This window comes from Pongo pygmaeus, chromosome 15, assembly GCF_028885625.2.
Source record: "Pongo pygmaeus isolate AG05252 chromosome 15, NHGRI_mPonPyg2-v2.0_pri, whole genome shotgun sequence".
Classification (NCBI taxonomy): Eukaryota; Metazoa; Chordata; class Mammalia; order Primates; family Hominidae; genus Pongo; species Pongo pygmaeus.
The window spans coordinates 48,391,859-48,414,372 of NC_072388.2; the positions used below are offsets into that span (position 1 = coordinate 48,391,859).

The window sequence follows — 22,514 nt, forward strand, 5'->3', positions numbered from 1 at the left end:
AGCCTGGGTAACATGGCGAGACCCTGTTTCAATTTAAGTAAAATTTAAAAATAGATTCTAAACTAAGTAAATTGTTTAGCTAATTTTACTTGCTTGACAAGGCCTGACAAAAATAAATGATGTCTTTCTGACACACAATATAAAACTGGCACAGAGATCATATAGAGTAGTGAGAGAGGATTTCAGCACCCTGGGAGATACTAAATATGGTATAGCTGCTAAGTCTTTGCCTTGCTGACAAAGAATTTTATATCTTAGGAGATAAAGAAGAGAGTGGTCATAAGTTTAATCTATAAGAACAAATTGCTTGGTGAAGTAGAAGTGATTGGAAGTTTTTGGAAACAGGATCCATGACCCACCCTCTAAAGTTTATTACGGCAAAAATGAGGAGTTCTGAGCATGTACTTTAGGAAAACAGATTTAAAAATGTAAACATCATTCCACCCTCTGCAATTTTAAAAAAGATAATCCTTAGAGAAAATTGAAAGATTGTCAACAAGTAAAATTATGATTCACTGCAAACAATACTATGAGAAGAAAAGTTGCCAGGTGGTGCTGCTACTGGTCTGGGGACCACTCTTTGGGAGGTACCCGTGTATCCATTGGCTTTGTGACTATGGTAACACTTAACTCTATTTTTGTAAGGTGTCTATTATTTAACCAGTAAATATGTGATAAAACTGTAATAATCATGTAAAAATTATTAAAGCTTTGAGATATTTAAAACATTTCTCTTTTAGGAAGAGCAGATATTCTGGGGATGGCATAATGATGTCCACATATTTGACACAAAGACACAGACTTGGTTTCAACCAGAAATTAAAGTAAGTGTTGTAAAAAGTCATGTTTATATATTTGTATTTAAAAATAAATTTTTTACTGTGGATTTTGGGGTTTTTTTTTTGTTTTGTGTTTTTGAGACAAAGTCTTGCTCTGTTGCCCAGGCTGGAGTACAGTGGCACAATCTCAGCTCACTGCAACCTCCGCCTCCTGGGTTCAGGTGGTTCTCCTGCCTCAGCCTCCTGACTAGCTGGGACTACAGGCGTGGACCACCATGACTGACTAATTTTTGTGTTTTTAGTAGAGACGGAGTTTTGCCATGTTGGCCACCCTGGTCTCGAACTCCTGACCTCAAGTGATCTGCCCACTTCAGCCTTGCAAAGTGCCCAGATTACAGGCATTATAGGTCACCACACCCAGCCTGTTATTTGGATTTTTGTAATTAGGTTTGTAATCACATACCAAGTAGTTCTCTTGAATACTTTCATTAATACCGTTAAGAAAAACATCAGAACCGTAGACGGCACTTGTAGTCCCAACTACTCAGGAGGCTGAGGCAGGAGGATCACTTGAGTCCAGGAGTTCGAGGCTGCAGTGTGCTACAATCACACCTGTGAATAGCCACTGCACTCCACTGCATTCTAGCCTGGGCAACATAGTGAAACCCTATCTCTCAAAATAAATAAATAAAACAAAAAAAATGCATATTCTTCTCCATGTCAGCTCAGGTTTTCTAGAAAAAAGTCTTTTAATGAGGTGCCATCATCATTCTTTACCCACAAGTGTCATGCCCTGATTTAATAAAGGCCTATTTTTAAAAATCCTTTTATAACAAAGCCCATGTTTTATATACCTTTGAATTCAGAGGTACATGCAATTATGGCATGACAAAAAAATACATTATCAGTATTCTTTCATTTGTTAGTGACCAAACACAAATTCAAATTAGTTTAAGCAATAATGAATTCTCACATAGCTGGAAAGCATATTGGAATGGCACACAAAGTAGAAGGAAGAGCCACAGGGACCACAGCCTCAGGAACCGGGGCAGGTATCAGCATCCTCACAATACTTTCTGTCTTTCTGTCTGCTTTTCTCTGCTTCTCTTTGTGTGCTTGTTTCATTCTGTCTATGGCAGACACACTGGCTCATTTAGGAGGGAATATGGTCCTAGTTACACACACAGTTATTTGTATTGTACTCTCTCAACGTCTATATATTAGTCTTAGAAAGGGATGGGCTTGGTGGCTCACGCCTGTAATCCTAGCACTTTGGGAGGCCGAGGCGGGCGGATTGCCTGAGCTCAGAAGTTTGAGACCAACCTGGGCAACACGGTGAAACCCTGTCTCTACTAAAAATACAAAAGAAATTAGCTGGGTGTGGCGGCATGCGCCTGTAGTCCCAGCTACTCGGGAGGCTGAGGCAGGAGAATTGCTTGAACCTGGGAGGCAGAGGTTGCAGTGAGTGGAGATTGCACCACTGCACTCCAGCCTGGGCAACAGAACGAGACTCCGTCTCTACAAAAAAAAAAAAAAAAAAGAAAGAAAGAAAAGGACTCTGCCTCTACTTGGGCATGTTCTTACCCTTTACAGCAGTTCCTGATGCCAAAGGGATGATTGGCCAGTCTTGAGTCACATGTTCATTGCTAGGAACAGGAAGGTATTGTGACTGGTAAGCTTACCAGAATTGAACAGAGTGGAATGCTAAGCAGGTCATATATGCACAGTTACATACATGTCTACTAATACACATATATGACCATAATTCCTTATAGTCCAACTTCTGTTCATGGAAATGATGGGAAGGCCTATGCAAAATAGTAAGTGTTAGAGTTTGGCCATTCTCTGGATCCTCTTTTTCCAGGCAATAAATTTCAGATTTCCAGTGCTCTTCTATTCTCTTCTATATAGTAGAAGAATTCTTCCAAAATTTCAGATCAAGCCTGGGGTAATAATAAAAATTTTGTTTTGCTGGAAGGGCTGGGAACCAAAATTCTTAAGTGGTTCTCATTTAAGTGTTATATAGGTAATATCTGAATTATGTCTTACCAAGTTGACCTCAGCACAGTTATTCAAATAAGGCTGAAAAGTTTAGGAAGTTATGATATTGGATGCAGAGCTTTAATTTCCTATACCCACTTTGAGTAGCCAGTGAGCTGAAAATGTCAGATTCTTTCAGAACTTGGAATTAAAATACATACATAAAGGCACCCACCATGAAAATATGGAAATTATGCAGACGATTCTTTCCTCAAATCTTGTTCATTCATCTACCCATGATACTCGCTTTTTCCACCAATTAAAAGCCTCTCTAGGGTGGCGTAATGGCTCACGCCTGTAATCTCAGCACTTTGGGAGGTTGAGGCAGGCAGATCGCTTGAGGCCAGGAGTTTGAGACCAGCCTGGACAACAGAGCGAAACCCCATCTCTACTAAAAATACAAAAATTAGCCAGGCCTGGTGTTGCACACCTGTAATCCCAGCTACTGGGGAGGTTGAGGCTGGGAATCGCATAAACCCGGGAGGTGGAGGTGGCAGTGAGCCAAGATCACGCCATTGCACTCAAGCCTTGGCGACAGAGCAAGACTCTGCCTCAAAACAAAAAACAAAACTTCTCTAAAGAAAAGATCTGCTATATTTATTCAAAATAAAGTGTAGAGAAGTGTTATCAATTAATGTTAAGAGTTTTAGTAAGAGAGAGAGCACTGTCTGGCTTAAGCCAAGAGTGAACTTCTTATTGTAAATTTGAGGCACCAAGAGTTTTGGGGCCATTTTTAATTTTACAGAGTTTCTGAGATAATCGCAATCACTTCTAATAGGAACTCTGTGTGTGTGAAAGAGAGACAGAGGAGAGAGGGAGAGAGAGAACATTTTAAAATTTGATTTTAAAATCTTTATACAGTATTTCAAACAAAAATTTACATGAAACCTTATTTTGCTAAATAGTGTCAGACATATAAGAAAAACATTTTCAAAAGTAAAGATCAGGGAGAATAAAATTTATTCTGATGAATAGTATTTGTCTACAATTAGTACTATTTAGAATAAACTTTTGCATTAGCGTTTTTAATTGAATTACATAGGTAATGATAACTTAGTGATTAAGACTTTCACATACTGAGCATAGGAATGTAACTTTATTACAGATATTTCAAGTCTTTGCAATCTGTTCTGATTTTTACTTGCAGGGTGGAGTTCCACCACAGCCACGAGCCGCGCATACATGTGCAGTTCTTGGAAATAAGGGTTATATCTTTGGCGGACGTGTTCTGGTTAGTGTTTTTAATGGAAATGGTATTTTTATGTGCAATGGCTCCTTATAAAAATGTATCCTCTGATTTCATGGAATAATTGAACATTCATGTAATCTAGAGATTAAAATGGCATTCAATACTAATTTTATTTATCTTCTAATTCATAAACAGACCATACATGAACAATCATAGATGATTATAAATCATATTTTAATGAGGAGACTCTTTCAGTGCAATATCAGAAGAAATTAATTTCTTGTCATCTAAAGCCTGTGAATTTAAACCTATTTCTTCCTTTCCCCTTTGACACATTGATTTGGGAGCTCTGTGTCAGTCTTATTAATGCTTAGCATTGTTTTCCAATAGTTAAACTTCTTATGTGAAGTAAAATAGAGATAGTCTATTTTTAGAACTTACTTTAAAAGAAAAATTTTAGCTGATAAAAGATGTGAAATACTGACCAATGTAACACACTTTTCTTTTAGCAAACTAGGATGAATGATTTGCACTATCTAAACCTAGACACCTGGACTTGGTCTGGAAGGTAAGTTTGAAGTCTAAGTACGTTTTAATCTATAGGCATGTGTATGTGTCTGTATGTGTCCATAATCCAAATGTGAATCTTTAAAACTGAACTGGTATTTTTTTCCTTCAGATTGTATGTCTAAGCAAGGACTATATAGATTTAAATAGAGTTTGTTCCTTAACCAAACAAGATAAAACATGAAAATACTAACAGTTGAAATTAGATTGTATAAAAGTACTGGTTTTATACTAAGTAGTTTTTGAGGATTGATCAGTAAAAGAAATGAAGAAGTGGTTGAATAGGGTCATCTCAGGTGAACAGGTAATGGAGTAAAGTCAGATTTTATTTGTAGCTCATAATATGTATTTAACAATAGAACAAATATATTTAGCTATCAACTTAGCAATTTGTATAATGAGATGGAATCAGAGCTATATATTATTCCAAAGTATAAGTACCATTAAATACCATAAAACCATGAAAGCATCAGAAGAAAATATAGCAGATTATCTTTAAAATCTTGGCATGGAGAAAGCTTTGTAAAGATGATATGAACTCAAAATCCATAAATGAAAAGACTGATCGATAAGACCACTTAAAAATTAAATATTTCTCTATAGAAAAATGTACCACAAAAAATTAAATGGCAAATTGTAAAATGCAAACAAAAAACTGGAAACAATATTTGCAGTTTTTTTTTTTTTTTTTGAGGCAGAGTCTTGCTCTGTCACCAGGCTGGAGTGCAGTAGCATGATCTCAGCTGACTGCAACCTCTGCCTCCCGGGTTCAAGCAATTCTCCTGCCTCAGCCTCCGGAGTAGCTGGGACTACAGGCGCACGCCACCACGCCCAGCTAATTTTTTGTATTTTTAGTAGAGACGAGATTTCACCATGTTGGCCAGGATGGTCTCCATCTCTTGACCTTGTGATCCGCCCGCCTCGGCCTCCCAAAGTGCTGGGATTACAGGCGTGAGCCACCGTGCCCAGCTGATATTTGCAATATTTTTAACAGAGAGATGTCAGGGCAAAGATCCACAAGAACTCAATAAATCAGTTAAAAAAAGACAAATAATCCAATAGAAAAGTGGACAAAGAACATGCATGAACAACTCACAGAAGAAATAATAGGTAAAAATTATTTTTAAAAGATGTTCAACCTAGGCCGGGTGTGGTGGCTCACACCTGTAATCCCAGCACTTTGGGAAGCCGAGGCGGGTGGATCACCTGAGGTCAGGAGTTTGAGACCAGCCTGGCCAACATGGTGAAACCCCGGCTCTACTAAAAATACAAAAAAAGCAAGGAGTGGTGGTGGACGCCTATAATCCCAACTACTCGGGAGGCTGAGGCAGGAGAATCGCTTGAACCCAGGAGGCGGAGGTTGCAGTGAGCCAAGATCGTGCCACTGCACTCCAGCCTGGGCAATAAGAGTGAAACTCTGTCTCAAAAAATAATAATAAAAATAAAACCAGGCGGGTGCAGTGGTACACGCCTGTAATCCCAGGACTTTGGGAGGCCAAGGCCGGTGGATCACCTGAGGTCAGGAGTTCTTAACCAGCCTGACTAACATGGCGAAACCCTGTCTCTACTAAATACAAAACAATTAGCCGGGTGTATTGGCGCATGCTTGTAAACCGAGCTACTTGGGAGGCTGAGACAGGAGAATTGCCTGTACCTGGGAGGCGGAGTTTGCAGTGAGCTGAGATCACGCCATTGCACTCCAGCTTGGGAAACGAGCAAAACACCACCCCCCCCAAAAAAAAAATTTTCTTATAATCAACACAAACAGTAAAAATATTTCTGTTTTGTAAAAAACAAATTGTATCTTCCAAAAATGGCCTGTGTTATTCTGGAACATTCCAGACTGTGGAAGAATGGTATCTTCTCACCTCCGAAATTAAATTCTTTTGCTTCTAACTTATGCTTTTTAATTTTATTTTATTTATTTATTTTTTTTGGAGACGGAGTTTCGCTCTTGTTGCCCCAGCAGGAATGCAATGGCGCGACCTCGGCTCACTGCAACCTCCACCTCCCAGGTTCAAGTGATTCTCCTGCCTCAGCCTCGCTAGTAGCTGGGATTGCAGGCACATGCTACCAGGCCCAGCTATAATTTATGCTTATGTTTTTATTTTTCATGCCCCATCTCTTTTAAATGTCCCTTTTATTATTATGATTATTCTTGTTGTTCTGTTTTCTTTTGTTTTAAGAGACAGTGTCTCTATTTTGCCCAGGATGGTCTGTCCAACTCCTGGGCTTGAGCAGTCCTCCTGCCTTGGCCTCCCAAAGTGCTGGGATTACAGAAGTGAGCCACTGTGCCTGGCATTGTTTTGGTTTTATTTTTTTGAGAAATCCTTAGAGGTTTACCCTGGATCTGGAATGGCTTTCATGCTTTTCTTTTGAAGTTAGAATAGCCAGCATTTTCAGAGGAAGATAATGTTTTGGGAAATTCTAGAAGTAGATCAAAGTAAAAACAGCAATATAAAAACCCGTAATATCCTTGGGGAAATCAGCTAAAAACACAAAATTAACCATGAAACAACAGTAAAAAGTTACAGACATGAAAAAAATTGTGTTGAAAAACTAAAGAAGCAGCTGATTAGCCAATAAGAATGATGCTGAGTATGCATTGTGCATTAATGGAGAATTGACTTTTTTTTTTTTTTCTTGGAGAAGCAGTCTCGCTCTGTCACCCAGGCTGGAGTGCAGTGGTGCAATCTTGGCTCACTGCAACCTCCACCTCCCGGGTTCAAGCAATTCTTCTGCCTCAGCCTCCCGAGTAGCTGGGACTACAGGCACATGTCACCAGGCCCAGCTAATTTTTTGTATTTTAGTAGAGACGGGATTTCACCGTGCTGCCCAGTCTGGTCTCGAACTCCTGAGCTCAGGCAGTCCACGCGCCTCGACCTCCCAAAGTGTTGGAATTACAGGCATGAACCACCGCGTCCGGCTGAGAATTGACTTTTATTTTCACTGTGTAGCCAGGTGGAATGGTCATTAAATGGAAAGATTTTTTAAATTCATCTAAGAATTTAATAATATTTTTCAAATATTCACGTAGGTGGGACTAGTAAAAGTTTTTTGGAGCAGTGAGGGCAGATTTTTTTTTAAGATCTAAGATGATTAAAAACCTTTTCTTTTGATTAATATAGTACCTAGACTGTTTTTTCCTCCTTGCCACAGGATTACTATTAATGGAGAAAGCCCAAAACATCGGTCATGGCATACTTTAACACCTATAGCTGATGATAAACTTTTCCTATGTGGTGGACTAAGTGCAGATAATATCCCATTAAGTAAGTTGATTAAGGTTTAGCCTATAATTATTATCTCATTCTTTTTTCTTAATTGTATTTCATACTTACAGTGAAGTAAATCTTCCTTTTTTCCTGTTTTTCTGGTTTGCCTTTATCCTCAACTATTTTCTTGCATGAATTATGACCTCCTTGCTTTTGTACCCTTGGCTCTCCACGTTCCCCTGTTTTCTAGGGAAAGAGAAGAGGAAGGGTGATTGAAGCTAGATGAAATAAAGCCCCTTTCTACTACTATATTCTGTGATTCTGTGTCTGCTGATTTTTGATACAAATGCTTGTACTGTAGGGTAGGATGCTTGCACTGTTCGCTTTTGCTGTACTGCAGGCTAGGGGGTTAGAAGAGCAGCCTTTCTTAGAAGGCCCTGGAAATACAAAGTGGGAAGCCCAGTTGCTTCTCTTTTTGTTCCAGAGCTGCAGAGGAAAGTGTTTAGCTAGGTTTTTTAAACTCCTGTCATTGCGGGTCCCAGTGGCTATGGGTTTTGGAATGCAATTTTTCTTTCAGCAGTAGAACTGTGGCATCAGGATAGACAGATGACCACGAATATTGACTTCTTAATTTGGCATGTTAGATGTTTTATGTTTTCTATTCTCTTTTCTTTTTTTTTTTTTCTTTTTTTTGAGATGGAGTCTTGCTCTGTGGCCCAGGCTAGAGTGCGATGGTGCAATCTCAGCTCACTGCAACCTCCACCTCCCGGGTTCAAGCGATTCTCCTTCCTCAGGCTCCTGAGTAGCTGGGATTACAGGTGCCCACCACCATGCTCAGCTAATTTTTGTATGTAGAGGTGGGGTTTCACCATGTTGGCCAGGCTGGTCTCGAATTCCTGGCCTCATGATCCACCCGCCTCAGCCTCCCAAAGTGCTGGGACTACAGGCGTCAGCCACCGCACCCGGCCGTTTTCTATTTTCTTAACCCAGAAGTTTTCTCTGGCTAGAGATGTTTTCATTAAGAAACATTATACACTATTAAAACATTTATATAATTATATATTAGGGTCTGGAAACAACTATTTTTTAACAAAAGTTTATTGAGCATCAGCTGTGTGTCTGGCAGTCAGCTGGCCACCAAACAAATTCCAGAGGTTAGTTGGAGAAACAACAGTTCCTAATAGGAGATGTTAGTTATTCTTGCATGTTATTATACTTCTCCAATTTGTGAGATTTTTAATTAAAAGTTATTTGGAATCTAACCAAAAACTAACATCTGTACATTTCACTAGGGGCTGTTTAATATCATATCTTCATGATCTCTAGTGTTTCTAGTTCCTATTTTCTGTTTTTGGTCATTGACCTATGGGAAATTAAATGTCCTAACTCATAAGCTAGTCAATTTCCTCCCTTAAAGATTCTGTTTCAGTCTAAGATTTGGTCATATGGATATTAGATGATCCCAAGACATTTTTTTTAGTTTGGTTGACTGTGATAATGGCATTGTGGTTATGTAAAAAATGTCCTTTTATTTTCAGTAATGCATACTGAAGTATGTATGGAGAAAATGATAGGAGATCTAGGATTTCATTTAGAAAAATTAAGCAATAATAACAAAAAGATAAGTGGAGCACACGTAGCAAAGTCTTGATAGTTGTTGAATCTGCGATATATGGAAGTTCATTGTCATGGTCACTCTATTTTTGTAAATGTTTGAAAATTTGTGTTGATAAAATAGGTGCACTCAGAAAAGACAGTCATTTAAATGTAGCATGATAAATTTGGGGGAAAATTAAAATTGTATCCCAAAGACCTAATCTTAATTTCTGAACTGTCATGATATTGCAGGTGATGGTTGGATTCATAATGTCACAACAAATTGTTGGAAACAACTTACACATTTACCTAAAACAAGACCTAGGTAAGTCTAGAAATTGACAAATAGTAAAATAGTTAAGAATTTTTAAAGTATTAAAATATAGTACTGAATTTATAGTGTTTGCCATTGAAACCATAAGCCATTGAGAAGGATATCTTTCAAATGAGCTTGATGTTACCTAAATAATTTAATTATTATTTTAATTATATCTGATTTTAGAAATGATCTATCCAGTTTTCACCCATACTTGCATATTTGAAAATGTTATTGTTTTAGGTAAATGCATAATCTTGTGTGATAACCGTGAAGATTAAGATAATTAAAAACATCATATGAGATTAATGTTTTTAATGTTAATTTTTTAATAAGCAGACAAAAATGGGGTTGGCTTTAATAGTAGTTATTTGTTTTTGGAAGAGGTTTAAAGCAAGTTAATCAGGAAATTCGCTTCCATGTTGATCCAGTGGATGGCAGGTTATTATTAATCTTTATTAACTGCATGATGTATTCATTGATGGGAATTTTTTGAAAAAGAAAATATGTTATTTATTTATGGTATATTATAGGATTAAAAATTTTAGAAATTATATACTATTATTAGACTACAAAGAAAACCACATTTGTACTATAATTCTAATTTTTTTCTAATTTTATTGAATAGTATAATAATATCTCCATAGGAAATTCAGATTCAGCACATTATGATCATTATAATTGGTAATTCTTTTTTTATGCTATGTATTTTAGAATTTAAAAATACAGATTATGCTAGTGTGAAATTAATTTAATGATATATATTTTGTTATTTAATAAATGACAGCTTATTTGAGAAAAAGGCCTGAAAATATATTTATTTTGGTATATGTATCTATATTAATATTCACAGTACATTTAGAATTCATAATTGCATTTGTGATTCTTATGTCTTCATGTATACAAATTCATTGGAATGTATTACTTTAACAATTCTGGCTCTTTTGAAATTTTTTTTTTTTTAATGTAAAGAGTTTTGTCCTAAGACATGGGAGCCCAGAGTCCTAGTCCTTGCTCAGCTACTACCTACTTTTTTGGCTTTGAAAAGTCATTTAAGGAAACTGAGCGTTGGCCAGGCGTGGTGGCTCACGCCTATTAATCCCAGCACTTTGGGAGGCCGAGGCAGGAGGATCACTTGAGTCCAGGAGTTTGAGAGCAGCCTGGGCAACATAGTGAGACCCCATCGCTACAGTTTTGTTTTTTTTTTAATGGCCGGGTGTGGTGGTGCACACCTGTAGTCCCAGCTACTCAGGAGGCTGAGGTGGGAGGATCACTTGATCCCGGGAGGTTGAGGCTGCAGTGAGCTGAGATTGTGCGACTGCACTCCAGCCTGGGCAGCAGAGCCAGACCCTGTCTCAAAAAAAGAAAGAAAGAAACTGAGCATCGATTTTTTCATCTGTGAAATAAGAGAGTTGGACTAGATAATCTCTTAGTTTATTCCAGTTGTTTGATTGTATGAATGCATTAATTATAGACCAAAGTATTAGTAAAAATGTTTAATTTTAAAATTGCTCCTATTTTATATTTCAACCCTTAATGAGTAATTAGAGCAACACAACTATTATCTATAATATACTATTAGTTAGAACTAGAGCTATGTAAAGAGATTTCTTTTAATTCAGCTGATGTGTCATGTAAATAATATGCTTTATTAGAATGTTTAGGTGATAAGTTTAGAGCAGCTGTGAAAGGACATAAACTATCAGTCTGTAGAAAAAACATCAGGTTGCAAGCTAGATGTCACCAAAATCAAGGCAGGAAAGGCTTTCCAGTGTTCTTCGATGATGAAATGGCCAGAGTTTCCCTAAGGCAGATAAGACAGAGGCAGATCTACAGGTATGAGGTGAGGAGAAGAACAGGTGGGATACAGTTGAGTGTAAGGAGAACATATATATGTGTCTATATATATACTAATTTTTATAAAAGTGACAATTTAGCTAAGATCTATAAGCATTTTGTACAAATTTTTCAAGTTGCAATTTGAAATGTAAGCTGCCCAATTCTCCTCTTAGAACTCTACAGCTAGGTTTCTCAACCCTGGCATTACTGACATTTTGGACCACATAATTCTTTGTCATGAGGGTGTCCTGTGCATTGTAGTATGTTTAGCAGCATCCCTGTCCTTTACCCAGTAGATGCCAGTTGTACTACCTTTTCTCTCCCAAAGTTGTGACAACTAAAAATATCTCCATATATTGTGAAATGCCTCTTTAGGGGACAAATTGCCCCTGGTTGAGAACGACTGTTCTACAGTGTAGCACTCCTATTCTCTGGGTCTCACCTTAGATAAACCTATAGCTGAAAAGCCATATATGTAGCCAGATCTGATAGCCTATATAGTTGGCTATCAGCAAGGACCCTTTTTTATGTGTCTGAAAAAGATATTAGAGAAAATATTAGTGTATAGAGCCCCAAGTACTGTTGGATCTCATGAGTATCGCCAAGGTTACACATAGCCTTCTCTCCAGGAAATTAATCTATTCCTTCCCATGTATGAGGGCATTTTTTGTATTCTCTGTCCTTTACCTAACCCTCTTCCAGTCCCCATCCTCAACCCCACCACGTAATCTGGGTTCTTGTTGAAGATTTATGTCAATGTATCTTCTAAGATAAGAGTTGGAGAATTGGGCAGAGTATTTCCCAAACAACATCTCTAATGACTTAGTTCCGTTTTGGGCCACAAGTGCATTTGTCATTGAATGTGTACATGATTGTTTGAGGAAAGTATTTGGTTTAATGAATTGTGCATAATTCCACTGTTTGCACTTGTGAAATTTAAGTAAAAGGGATTAATGTACTAAAAATTAGTTATGTGTCCCAGTTCCTGGGAAGTAGAAAAAATAAAATAAGTTGTGTGGTAATAAAATAAGTGATGATTTATAATTGTTTTAGGTATCTGTTGCTTCAACAGTTGGTATATTAAGAAAAGTAATCAAGGCCAGGTGTGGTGGCTGACACCTGTAATCCCAGCACTTTGGGAGGCCAAGGTGAGAGGATTGCTTGAGCCCAGGAGTTCAAGACCAGCCTGTATAATACAGTGAAACCCCATCTCTGAAAAAAAAAAAAAAAAAAATTAGCTGGGTGTGGTGGCGTGTGCCTGTAGTTCCAGCTACTCAGGAGGCTGAGGTGGGAGGGTCACTTGAGCCCAGGAGACGGGATGGAGGAACCAGAGATTGTGCCACTGCACCCCAGCCTGGGTGACAGAGCCAGATCCTGTCTCAAAAAAACAAAAAACAAAAAAAAAAAACAAGGAATCAAAGTACTCTAAAAGTCAAAGCAATGACTATGTAAAAATCCCTAATTTACCCTCTAAAATTGGGAAATTTTTTTGAGAGTTCTCTTACTCTGGAAATATTCAACTTTGTTAAACCATAAAATTAGTATTTTGTTTTTGTTTTTGTTTTTTGAGATGGAGTCTCGCTCTGTCATCAGGCTGGAGTGCAGTGGCATGATCTCGGCTCACTGCAACCTCCGCCTCCCAGGTTCAAGTGATCCTCCTGCCTCAGCCTCCTGAGTAGCTGGGACTACAGGCGAAAATTATTATTTGTCAATAATGTGATATTGGAAATACACGTTAACTATCAGACCACTTCCAAAAGAATATTAGATACTCTACTCCTTTATGAAATAATTTGTATAACTAATGACTGAATATATTATGTTTTTTTTTCATGTTCTCTTTTGTTTGGTTGTTTGTTTGTTTTTTTTGAGTCAGAGTGTCGCTCTGTTGCCCAGGCTGGGGTGCAGTGGTGTGATGTCAGCTCACTGCAACCTCCACCTCCTGGGTTCAAGCAGTTCTCCTGCCTCAGCCTTCTAAGTAGCTGGGATTACAGGCACGTGCCAACACGCTCGGCTAATTTTTTTTTATTTTTAGTAGAGATGGAGTTTCACCATGTTGGCCAGGCTGGTCTTGAACTCCTGACCCTGTGATCTGCCCACCTCAGCCTCCCAAAGTGCTGGGATTACAGGCTTGAGCCACCGTGCCCGGCCTCATGTTTGCTTTTGTTAATCACAAGTTTTTGAGCAGCTATTGGGTACAGAACACCACGTGAGGCTTTTTTTTTTTTTTTTTTTTTTTTGAGACGGAGTCTCGCTGTCGCCCAGGCTGGAGTGCAGTGGCGCGATCTCGGCTCACTGCAGGCTCCGCCCCCTGGGGTTCACGCCACTCTCCTGCCTCAGCCTCCCGAGTAGCTGGGACTACAGGCGCCCGCCACCACGCCGGGCTAATTTTTTGTATTTTTAGTAGAGACGGGGTTTCATCGTGTTAGCCAGGATGGTTTCAATCTCCTGACCTCGTGATCCGCCCGCCTCGGCCTCCCAAAGTGCTGGGATTACAGGCGTGAGCCACCGCGCCCGGCCCATGAGGCATTTTTAAGAAGCCATAAAATTAGATTCCCCAGGTTCCCATGGTGTGCTGGTAATGGCCAACAACCACTTTCCAGAGTGGGAAGATGCCCTGATTTGTAGCATTTGCTGATTTCCAAGGTGTAAATACTCCTACCATGGCCGATTTCAAGCTTCCAACGTGATGTCACTGCACTTGGAGTTGGATGCAGATATGTGCAATCAGCTTCTGCTAGCCAGTAAGCCAGTTCCAGCACACCACTGTGACAATTTCTTACCTCAAGGACCTCATAATCTTAGTAAGCTAGTCAAACAGCTAAAGTAGCATGCAGAGCAGTTCTTCTTCACATGTAAGTGAGGCAAGTATAAAATGAGCACATAAACATTAAAGGGTGCTGAATAGAGATGGTAACAGAACCAGTTTTGGGTGGGTATTTGGAATACTTCCTGGGTGTTTGGAGCCTGTTTTTAAGACCGAGTAAGAATGGCTTATTATTCTAAGCATAAGAAACAGAGTGAACAAAAGCCTAGAGATAGATAATAAGCTTTTCTCATAGGGGAAGCAAGAAAATGAATTTAGCTAAGTAGAGGGCTCATTTGGGAAAAGCCAAGAATTAAGATTTGTGGGAAAAAGAAACAGTGGTTGATCACAAATATTAGGCTAGGAAAAACAGCCATTGGTAGCGCAGATACTTTGTCATCAGGAAATTTCCATGGTTAAAGACAATATTTGAAAAATATTTGCTATTAGCCATATGTAGCTGGGGGAGATGAGAGACTGAAAAACTAGGAACATATTATGGTGTTCTGTACTCAGAGTGATGAGTAGTGTGACAATGGAAATGTGAAGGAGTGCCAAATTGGATTTGTTGGGTGATAGGGAACATAGAGTAGGAAAAAAAAGAGGCAAAAATTATAAGAACAGTAACATGGCAGATAGTAATAAGAAAACTGGGGAAAATGCCTGTTTCAGCAATAAGGTGATCAGTTCCTTTTTAATTTATTTCACTGCAGGGATAATACGTATGAGAGAAAAAGGTTATAAAAATATTGAAGGATATAGTAGAGTTATTAAGAGTCATCTCTGGCTGCGTGTGGTGGCTCATGCCTATAATCCCAGCACTTCAGGAGACCGAGGCAGGAGGATTACCTGATCCCAGGAGTTCACAATTAGCCTCATCTCTTTAAAAAACAAAAACAAAAACAAAAAACAGAGAGAGAGTCATCTCTTTAATGGTGTGATTTAATGAACTGTAGAGGAATCTTTATAACTCTTTTTAGGATATTCCAAAGATTCAAGTTAAATCATGTCTCTTTTAAATAGATTACATTTTAGAGTATGAAATTTAGAATTGATTTATATATAATGTACAGTTTCTCCCATGACAGTATTTCACTCTGTTTATAATTTTCAATCACAGGTTATGGCACACAGCCTGTTTGGGAAAAGAAAATGAAATAATGGTATTTGGTGGGAGCAAAGATGACTTACTTGCCTTGGATACAGTAAGAAAATCTTATATCTAAATATTTCCTCTGAGTAATTGTGTTATTCGCACTAAATGGCTATTCAGCAAGAATGTTGATATTCTAACATTGCAAAATATGAAGGGCATGAAACGTTACTCTGTGGTTTAATTAATCTTCAGGATGACTGGCTTTTTTTTTTTTTTTTTTTTTTTGAGACGGAGTCTTGCTCTGTCGCCCAGGCTGGAGTGCAGTGGTGTAATCTTGGCTCACTGCAAGCTCCGCCTCCCAGGTTCACACCATTCTCCTGCCTCAGCCTCCCTAGCAGCTGGGACTACAGGCGCCTGCCACCACGCCTGGCTAATTTTTTGTATTTTTAGTAGAGAGACGGGGTTTCACCGTGTTAGCCAGGATGGTCTTGATCTCCTGACCTCGTGATCCGCCCACCTCGGCCTCCCAAAGTGCTGGGATTACGGGCGTGAGCCACCGCGCCCAGCAAGGATGACTGGCTTTTATGAAGGCTTTCTGGATATTTTGGATTTACAAATCAAAATAGGTCTCTTAGTTTGATTAGCAAAATTATTAAGAAGACCTTTTAAAGGATGACTCCTCTTTCTCTTTTCTCTTACATGGGTTTCTCTAATATTATTGAATTAAAATATTTGTATGTAGGCTAGGTGTAGTTGCCCACGCCTCTAAATCCCAGCACTTTGGGAGGCCAAGGCAGGCAAATCACTTGAAGCCAGGAGTTCGAGACCAGCCTGGCCAACACAGCAAAAACCCATCTCTATTAAAAATACAAAAATGACCCAGGTGCGGAGGTGCATGCCTGTAGTCCCAGCTACTCCGGAGGCTGAGGCACGCGAATCGCTTGAACCCAGGAAGTGGAGGTTGCAGCAAACCAAGATCATGCCATTGCACTCCAGTCTGGGTGACAGAGCGAGACCCTGTCTCAAAGAAATATGTATTTGTATCTAATATTTGATACATAAAAAGAATATTAATAATGTAGATGCTAAGTATAATAAATACCTATGAATTTTGTTAGATAATTTTAGAGTTAGAACATCATCAGTACTATTGAAGGCACCTGATGATTCCTTCTGACTCTTACCTACTAGCTTGCCCCTTCAAGAGGAAACTACTTTGTTGAAATATTCCAAGAATATTCTTCTTTTTTTTTTTTTTTTTTTTTTTTTGAGACAGGGTTTTGCTGTTACCCAGGCTGGAGTGCAGTGGCATGATCTCAGTTCGCTGCAACCTCCACCTCCTGGGTTCAAGTGATTCTCCTGCCTCAGCCTCCCAAGTAGCTGGGATTACAGGCATGTGCCACCAAGCCCGGCTAATTTTTTGTATTTTTAGTAGAGATGAGGTTTCACCATGTTGGCCAGGCTGGTCTTGAACTCCTGACCTCAAGTAATCCATTCACCTCAGCCTCCCGAAGTGCAGGGATTACAGGCATCAGCACTGTGCCTGGTCTATTGTCTTTTTTACTATATATCTTTTACCACTGCTTTACTCAGCTGTTTTACATTTAAGTTTAAAGCATTTCAATTTTAAAATTTGATAAAACTAAGGTCAGAGGTATAAATGAGTAGCATTTGGAGAGTATGGTTGTTTCACTCCTAGCACCCTGGGAAATTCAGAGCAGGGCGGCCATATTTATACACTATACTCAATGGGACAGGAGTTCAGGAATGATTGATCTGGTTTTGTGTAGGACACTCAAAAATAGAGGATTCTGAGCCATCAGGGATGGGGTATGGTGAGCCAGAGCCTAACCCAGAGGGCACTAGCTCCCTTTCATCTCTTGAGGCGCAGTTATCTCCAGAGCTGCTCCTATGGAGTGGCAAACTCCAAAATAGGATGGCTTCTCTCCAGGGAATTTGCTTCATTTTGTAGTTATGAAGCCCCTAACTTAAATGTTTTGTATATTGAAAGTTTTAGAGCTTTCTTTGGCTGATAATTCAGTGCTTCATTAAAAGATTAAAACTACAACTTTGCATTTATTAAAAAAGCAAATTTTGTGGTTTGTCTTCTCTTTCTTGGCACTAGAAATCTTCATTTAGGATACAAAGTTTATCATGAAAATAGGAATTCTGATTAAAAGCATGATCATAAATTATGAAATTCTAAAGACCTATTTGAAAGGATTAGATACATTTTCTGTGACTTTTCTACCACATTAACTTTTAGACGAGAGACTCATTATTCAAATAATCTTCCAGATCTTGACTTTCAAATTAAGAATTCCCAGAGAGGGCTGGGCATGGTGGCTCATGCCTGTAATCCCAGCACTTTGGGAAGCTGAGGTGGGCGGATCACCCTGAGGTCAGGAGTTCGAGACTAGCCCGGCCAACGTGGCAAAACCCCATCTCTACTAAAAATTACACAAATTAGCTAGGGTGTGGTGGTGTGCACCTGTAATCCCAGCTACTCAGGAGGCTGAGGCAAGAGAATCACTTGAACCCGGGAGGCAGAGGTTGCAGTGAGCTGAGATCGCACCACCGTACTGTAGCCTGGGCAACAGAGCAACAGAGCGAGACTCCGTCCTAAAAAAAAAAAAAAAAATTTCCAGGGAATCTTGAGACCACCTGGAAAAGGAGGACAAGGTAAAGGGGAAATTTTTACATATGAGTTATTTGAAAGAAAAAGTTCAGCTTAAAAACAAAAAAAGTGTCAGGCATGGTGGCTCACACCTGTAATCCCAGCACTTTGGAAGGCTGAGGCCGGCAGATTGCTTGAGCTCAGGAGTTTGAGACCAGCCAGGGCAACATGGTGAAACCCTGTCTCTACAACAGCTGGACATAGTAGCCTGTTCCTGTGGTCCCAGCTACTTGCGGGGCTGAGGTTGGAGGATGGCTTGAGCCAGGAAGGCAGAGGTTGCAGTGAGCTCGGATTGCGCCACTGCACTCCAGCCTGGGCAAGAGAGCCAGACCGTTTCCAAAAAAAAAAAAAAAAGTTTGAAAACCACTACTGGGCTGGGTGTGGTGGCTCATGCCTGTAATCACACTTTGGGAGGCGGAGGCGGGTGGATCACCTGAGGTCAGGAGTTCGAAACCAGCCTGGCCAACATGGCGAAACCTTGTCTCTACTAAAAATACAAAAAAAATTAGCGGGGCATGGTGGTGTGTGCCTGTAATCCCAGCTACTCAGGAGGCTGAGGCAAGAGAATCACTTGAACCTGGGAGTTGGAGGTCGTAGTGAGTGGAGATTGTACCACTGCACTCCAGTCTGGGCAACAGAGCGGGACTCCATCTCAAAAAAAAAAAAGAAAAGGAAACCACTACTGTTATTTTTTAACTCACTTCTCAGTGAAGAATGTATTTCTTATTTTCAAATTTGCAATTATGTAGGCTATTGGTTGGGTTAAAATTTGGTCACTGAAAATTGGAAACCACAAACTCAAAGTCTGTAGGTAGCAGGTATATGTATGTATGTGTATGTTTATGTGTGTGCATGAATTTATGTGTGTGTGTGTGTGTGTCAACAGCTAGAAAGATTTATTTGCTGTCTTATACAATATATTTTACATTTATAAAATTAAGAAATATTCAATTATTAACTCATTGTTATTTTTATCAAAAACTTAATAATGCCTTTTTTATGTTGATTAGGGTCACTGTAATGATTTATTGATCTTTCAAACACAGCCTTATTCACTACTCAGGTAAGCAAATTTAATATTTGCTATATATTTGCTGTGAATATATGATAATTTCTTTCTCATTTTTGGGAAACATTGAAATATTTTTCAGGTTGTTTATGACATGAATTCAAGAATATGTTCACGTCTTCCTAAGAGTATAATCAAATTTATAATGGTGAACTATACACCAGTGTGAGTTTTAAAAATTAAAATATACATGCATGGCGTGATGGCTCACACCTGTAATGGAGTGCTCTGAGAGGACAAAGCAGGAGGATCACTTGAGGTCAGGAGTTCAAGACCAGTGTGGGTAGCATCGTGAAACCCACGACTCTACAAAAAAAAAAAAAGGAGCTGGCATGGTAGCTCACGTGTGTAGTCCTGGCTACTGTGGCTACTAGGGAGGCTGAAGTGGGAGGATGGCTTGAGCCCAGGAGTTTGAGGCTGCGTTGAGCTATGATCATGTTTCCTGTACTCCAGCCTGGAAATAGACTGAAAGCCTATCTCAAAAAAAAATAAATAAATAAATAAAAATATATATATAACATACACATATATACCTATGTGTGTGTATATATATTTTGTATATATGTGTGTGTGTGTGTGTATGTACACATACAGTACAGTCACTGTTTTGTTTGTAAAATTGCCTTTAGTTTATATGGTAATATTAAACATACTATATTTCCTTAATTCTAAGCCTGACATTTTTCACATTTTAACTTTTTGGAAATTAGAATGTGCCTAATAATATATATCATATATATGTTATATACAGTCATTCCTTGGTATTTGTGGGGATCGGTTCCAGGAAAACCCCCACTTGGATACCAAAATTCATGGATGCTCAAGTCTCTTATATAGGGTGATATAGTATTTGCATATAAACCTATGCCCATCCTACTATATACTTTAAATAATCGCTACATTACTCATAATTCCTAATAGAATTTAAATACTATGAAAATAATTGTTACACTGTATTGTTTAGGGAATAATTACAAGAAAAAGTGTCTGTACATGTTCAGTACAGATGCAACTGTCATACGCCTAACTACATTTTCAATCTGCAGTTGGTTGAATCCACAGAGGAGGAACTTACAGATACAGGGGGCCGACTGTATATACACACATACACAGACATTTAATATAGAATAATTTATTTTTTAACCCCAAAGCTAGTATTAAGTTGGTGATATGACTTATAGTGTCTTAGCTCATACATTCTTGCTCTAAAAGGAGTCTATATAAAGTTTAGTGGAAGGAATATGGAAGAAGCCCCTATTTCTACCTGTGAGAGTTGGGAGGAAGGATATGAGAGGTGTAGAAGTTTCCCAGTGAACAAGTGTGGGAATTTTATGCAGAGGGAATAACATAAGTGAAGACATATGAGAAAGAGAGAGATAAAGAGAGGGGACATGTTATATTTCAAGGAGTATACTGTAACATTTAGATGTTCTATAACATGAACCACCTGAAAACCATTAGACTAGCTCAAACTGGACCTTTCTGACATCTTTCTTAACTACCTCTTCTCTTAACACAGTAGTTCTCAAACTAAACTCTCATGAGGGACTTCAAAAAAATTAATACCTGTGTTCTGCCCCCACAGATGGTGATTTAATTAGTCCAGGGTGTGGCCTGCACTTTGGATTGCAAGTTCCTCATATGCAGGGATCAAGAAACACTTGAGTGCCTGCTTGGGAAGGCACTGTGCCATGAAATAAGAAGGCATGGCCTTTCCCTAACATTGCTAATAATATAGAAGGTAGACTTTCAAGCTTCAGACTTTTTCTACAATAGAAAAAGGAAATTGCTAAGAGAAACATATACAAAGTTTATGAGAATACTGGAGAAGAAGGCCTTTTGTCTGTCTATGATTAAGATGGCAAAGGTTAGGGAAGTCTTTGCAGAAGAAGGATTTGAGCTAAGAATTTGCCATGAACAAACAGTGCAAGGGTGTTAGTGTAAAGATATATATAAAAGCATAGTGTGTTCTGGATACTGAATTCTTGAGCATTCCTGGAATGTAGTATGAGGCAGAGAGTTGCAAGAAATGATGTTGGACAAGAAATCAGAAATCATATGGCGTCTAGAACTTTATCTCTCTTTTACAGTATCTGCTGTAAAAGAGATCAAGAGCCATTGAAAAATTTGGAGCAAGAGAATAAGATGATCATATTACAAGTTAGACAATTCCTCTGGCAACAGAGGGGACGAAAAATTGAAGGGATATGTGACTGGGTAAAGAAAATTGGTAAAGAGACTATTACAGTGGTTAGGTACAGAGTGAATGTCTGATCTGGAAAGTATCAATGGGGCTGGAGAAGGAAGAGAGGTGGAGATATTTAGGAAGGAGAATGGACTTGGTAGTTAAACAGATGCCAAGGAAAAGGAGTGGGAAGAATTAATGATAGGAGGAATATGGAGAAAGGCAGTCTGAAGATGGCATAAGGGTAGAAATGATGAGTTTGGTTTTGGACGTGCCAAGTGTTTATGGGAACTCTAGTGGAACTATCCATTAAATGCTTAAATATATGGAAAGAGGTCTGGGCCAGACATAAAATTTCAGAATCATTGGAGAATTAGTAAGTGTGGGTTAGCTCTGGCCAGGAGGAGTTTTAGGAGTAAGGAGGAAGCCAACAACTCAGCATTAGGACCTTACTACATTTGAGGGGTAGGGAGAAGAAAAGGAGGCAGCAAGAGAGTGACCAGAGAAGTTGAAGGCTAGCCAGGAGATAATGGTGGCACAAAAACCAAGAGAAGGGAGATCTGAACAAGGAAAGACTACTGTAAAGAGATCTTAGAACATTTGGATTGAAAAGCACTGTGGATAGTACATATTTTCCCTCATCTCCATTTTCACAGTTAAGGATCCAGTGTCTGTAGTCTCACTTCTCACCACTGCTTCCAGGTTATATCATTTCACATGCAGGTGTTGCCATCTACTAACCTCTGGCTCATTTTCCCCCAGTCACTGAAGACTTTGGCCTTGGCTCACCACAGTCCCTTTCCTTGACTGATTTTTGCATTTGTGTGGAGAACTCTTTTCATTCTTTATGACCTTGCTCAGCACAGTTCCACCTGTGAAATCTTAAACTCCCATCCTCCCCTTGGACCAGAAACCTCTTATCCTTTTAATTCTTACACTCCCTTACTCCTTGGACTCGTCTCGGTTCTCCAAATAATAAGACCCTTCCACCCTTCCAGTTTTAACTTTCTTTCTTTCTTTTTTTTTTCTTTTTTTTTTTTGAGATGGAGTCTCGCTCTGTTGCCCAGGCTGGAGTGCAGTGGCTTGATCTCGGCTCACTGCAAGCTCTGCCTCCCGGGTTCACGCCATTCTCCTGCCTCA

At 39.1% G+C, this 22,514-nt stretch overlaps 1 protein-coding gene across 2 annotated transcripts in view; it reads left to right on the plus strand.

Annotated features, from left to right (window-relative positions):
* The window catches only part of KLHDC1 (kelch domain containing 1), a 63,014-nt gene that overhangs the window by 33,507 nt on the left and 6,993 nt on the right, over positions 1-22,514 (plus strand). Inside the window, exons 6-13 of one of the 2 annotated variants that reach the window (XM_054447601.2) lie at positions 741-824; positions 3,967-4,050; positions 4,518-4,576; positions 7,735-7,847; positions 9,639-9,711; positions 15,468-15,552; positions 19,131-19,183; positions 19,272-19,706. In XM_054447601.2, the coding sequence (XP_054303576.2) occupies positions 741-824; positions 3,967-4,050; positions 4,518-4,576; positions 7,735-7,847; positions 9,639-9,711; positions 15,468-15,552; positions 19,131-19,183; positions 19,272-19,287 (567 nt within the window). In that variant the 3' untranslated portion in view covers positions 19,288-19,706. Of the gene's footprint in view, positions 1-740; positions 825-3,966; positions 4,051-4,517; positions 4,577-7,734; positions 7,848-9,638; positions 9,712-15,467; positions 15,553-19,130; positions 19,184-19,271; positions 19,707-22,514 lie in introns of those variants that run through there. The other variant, XM_054447600.2, reaches the window with a different exon arrangement.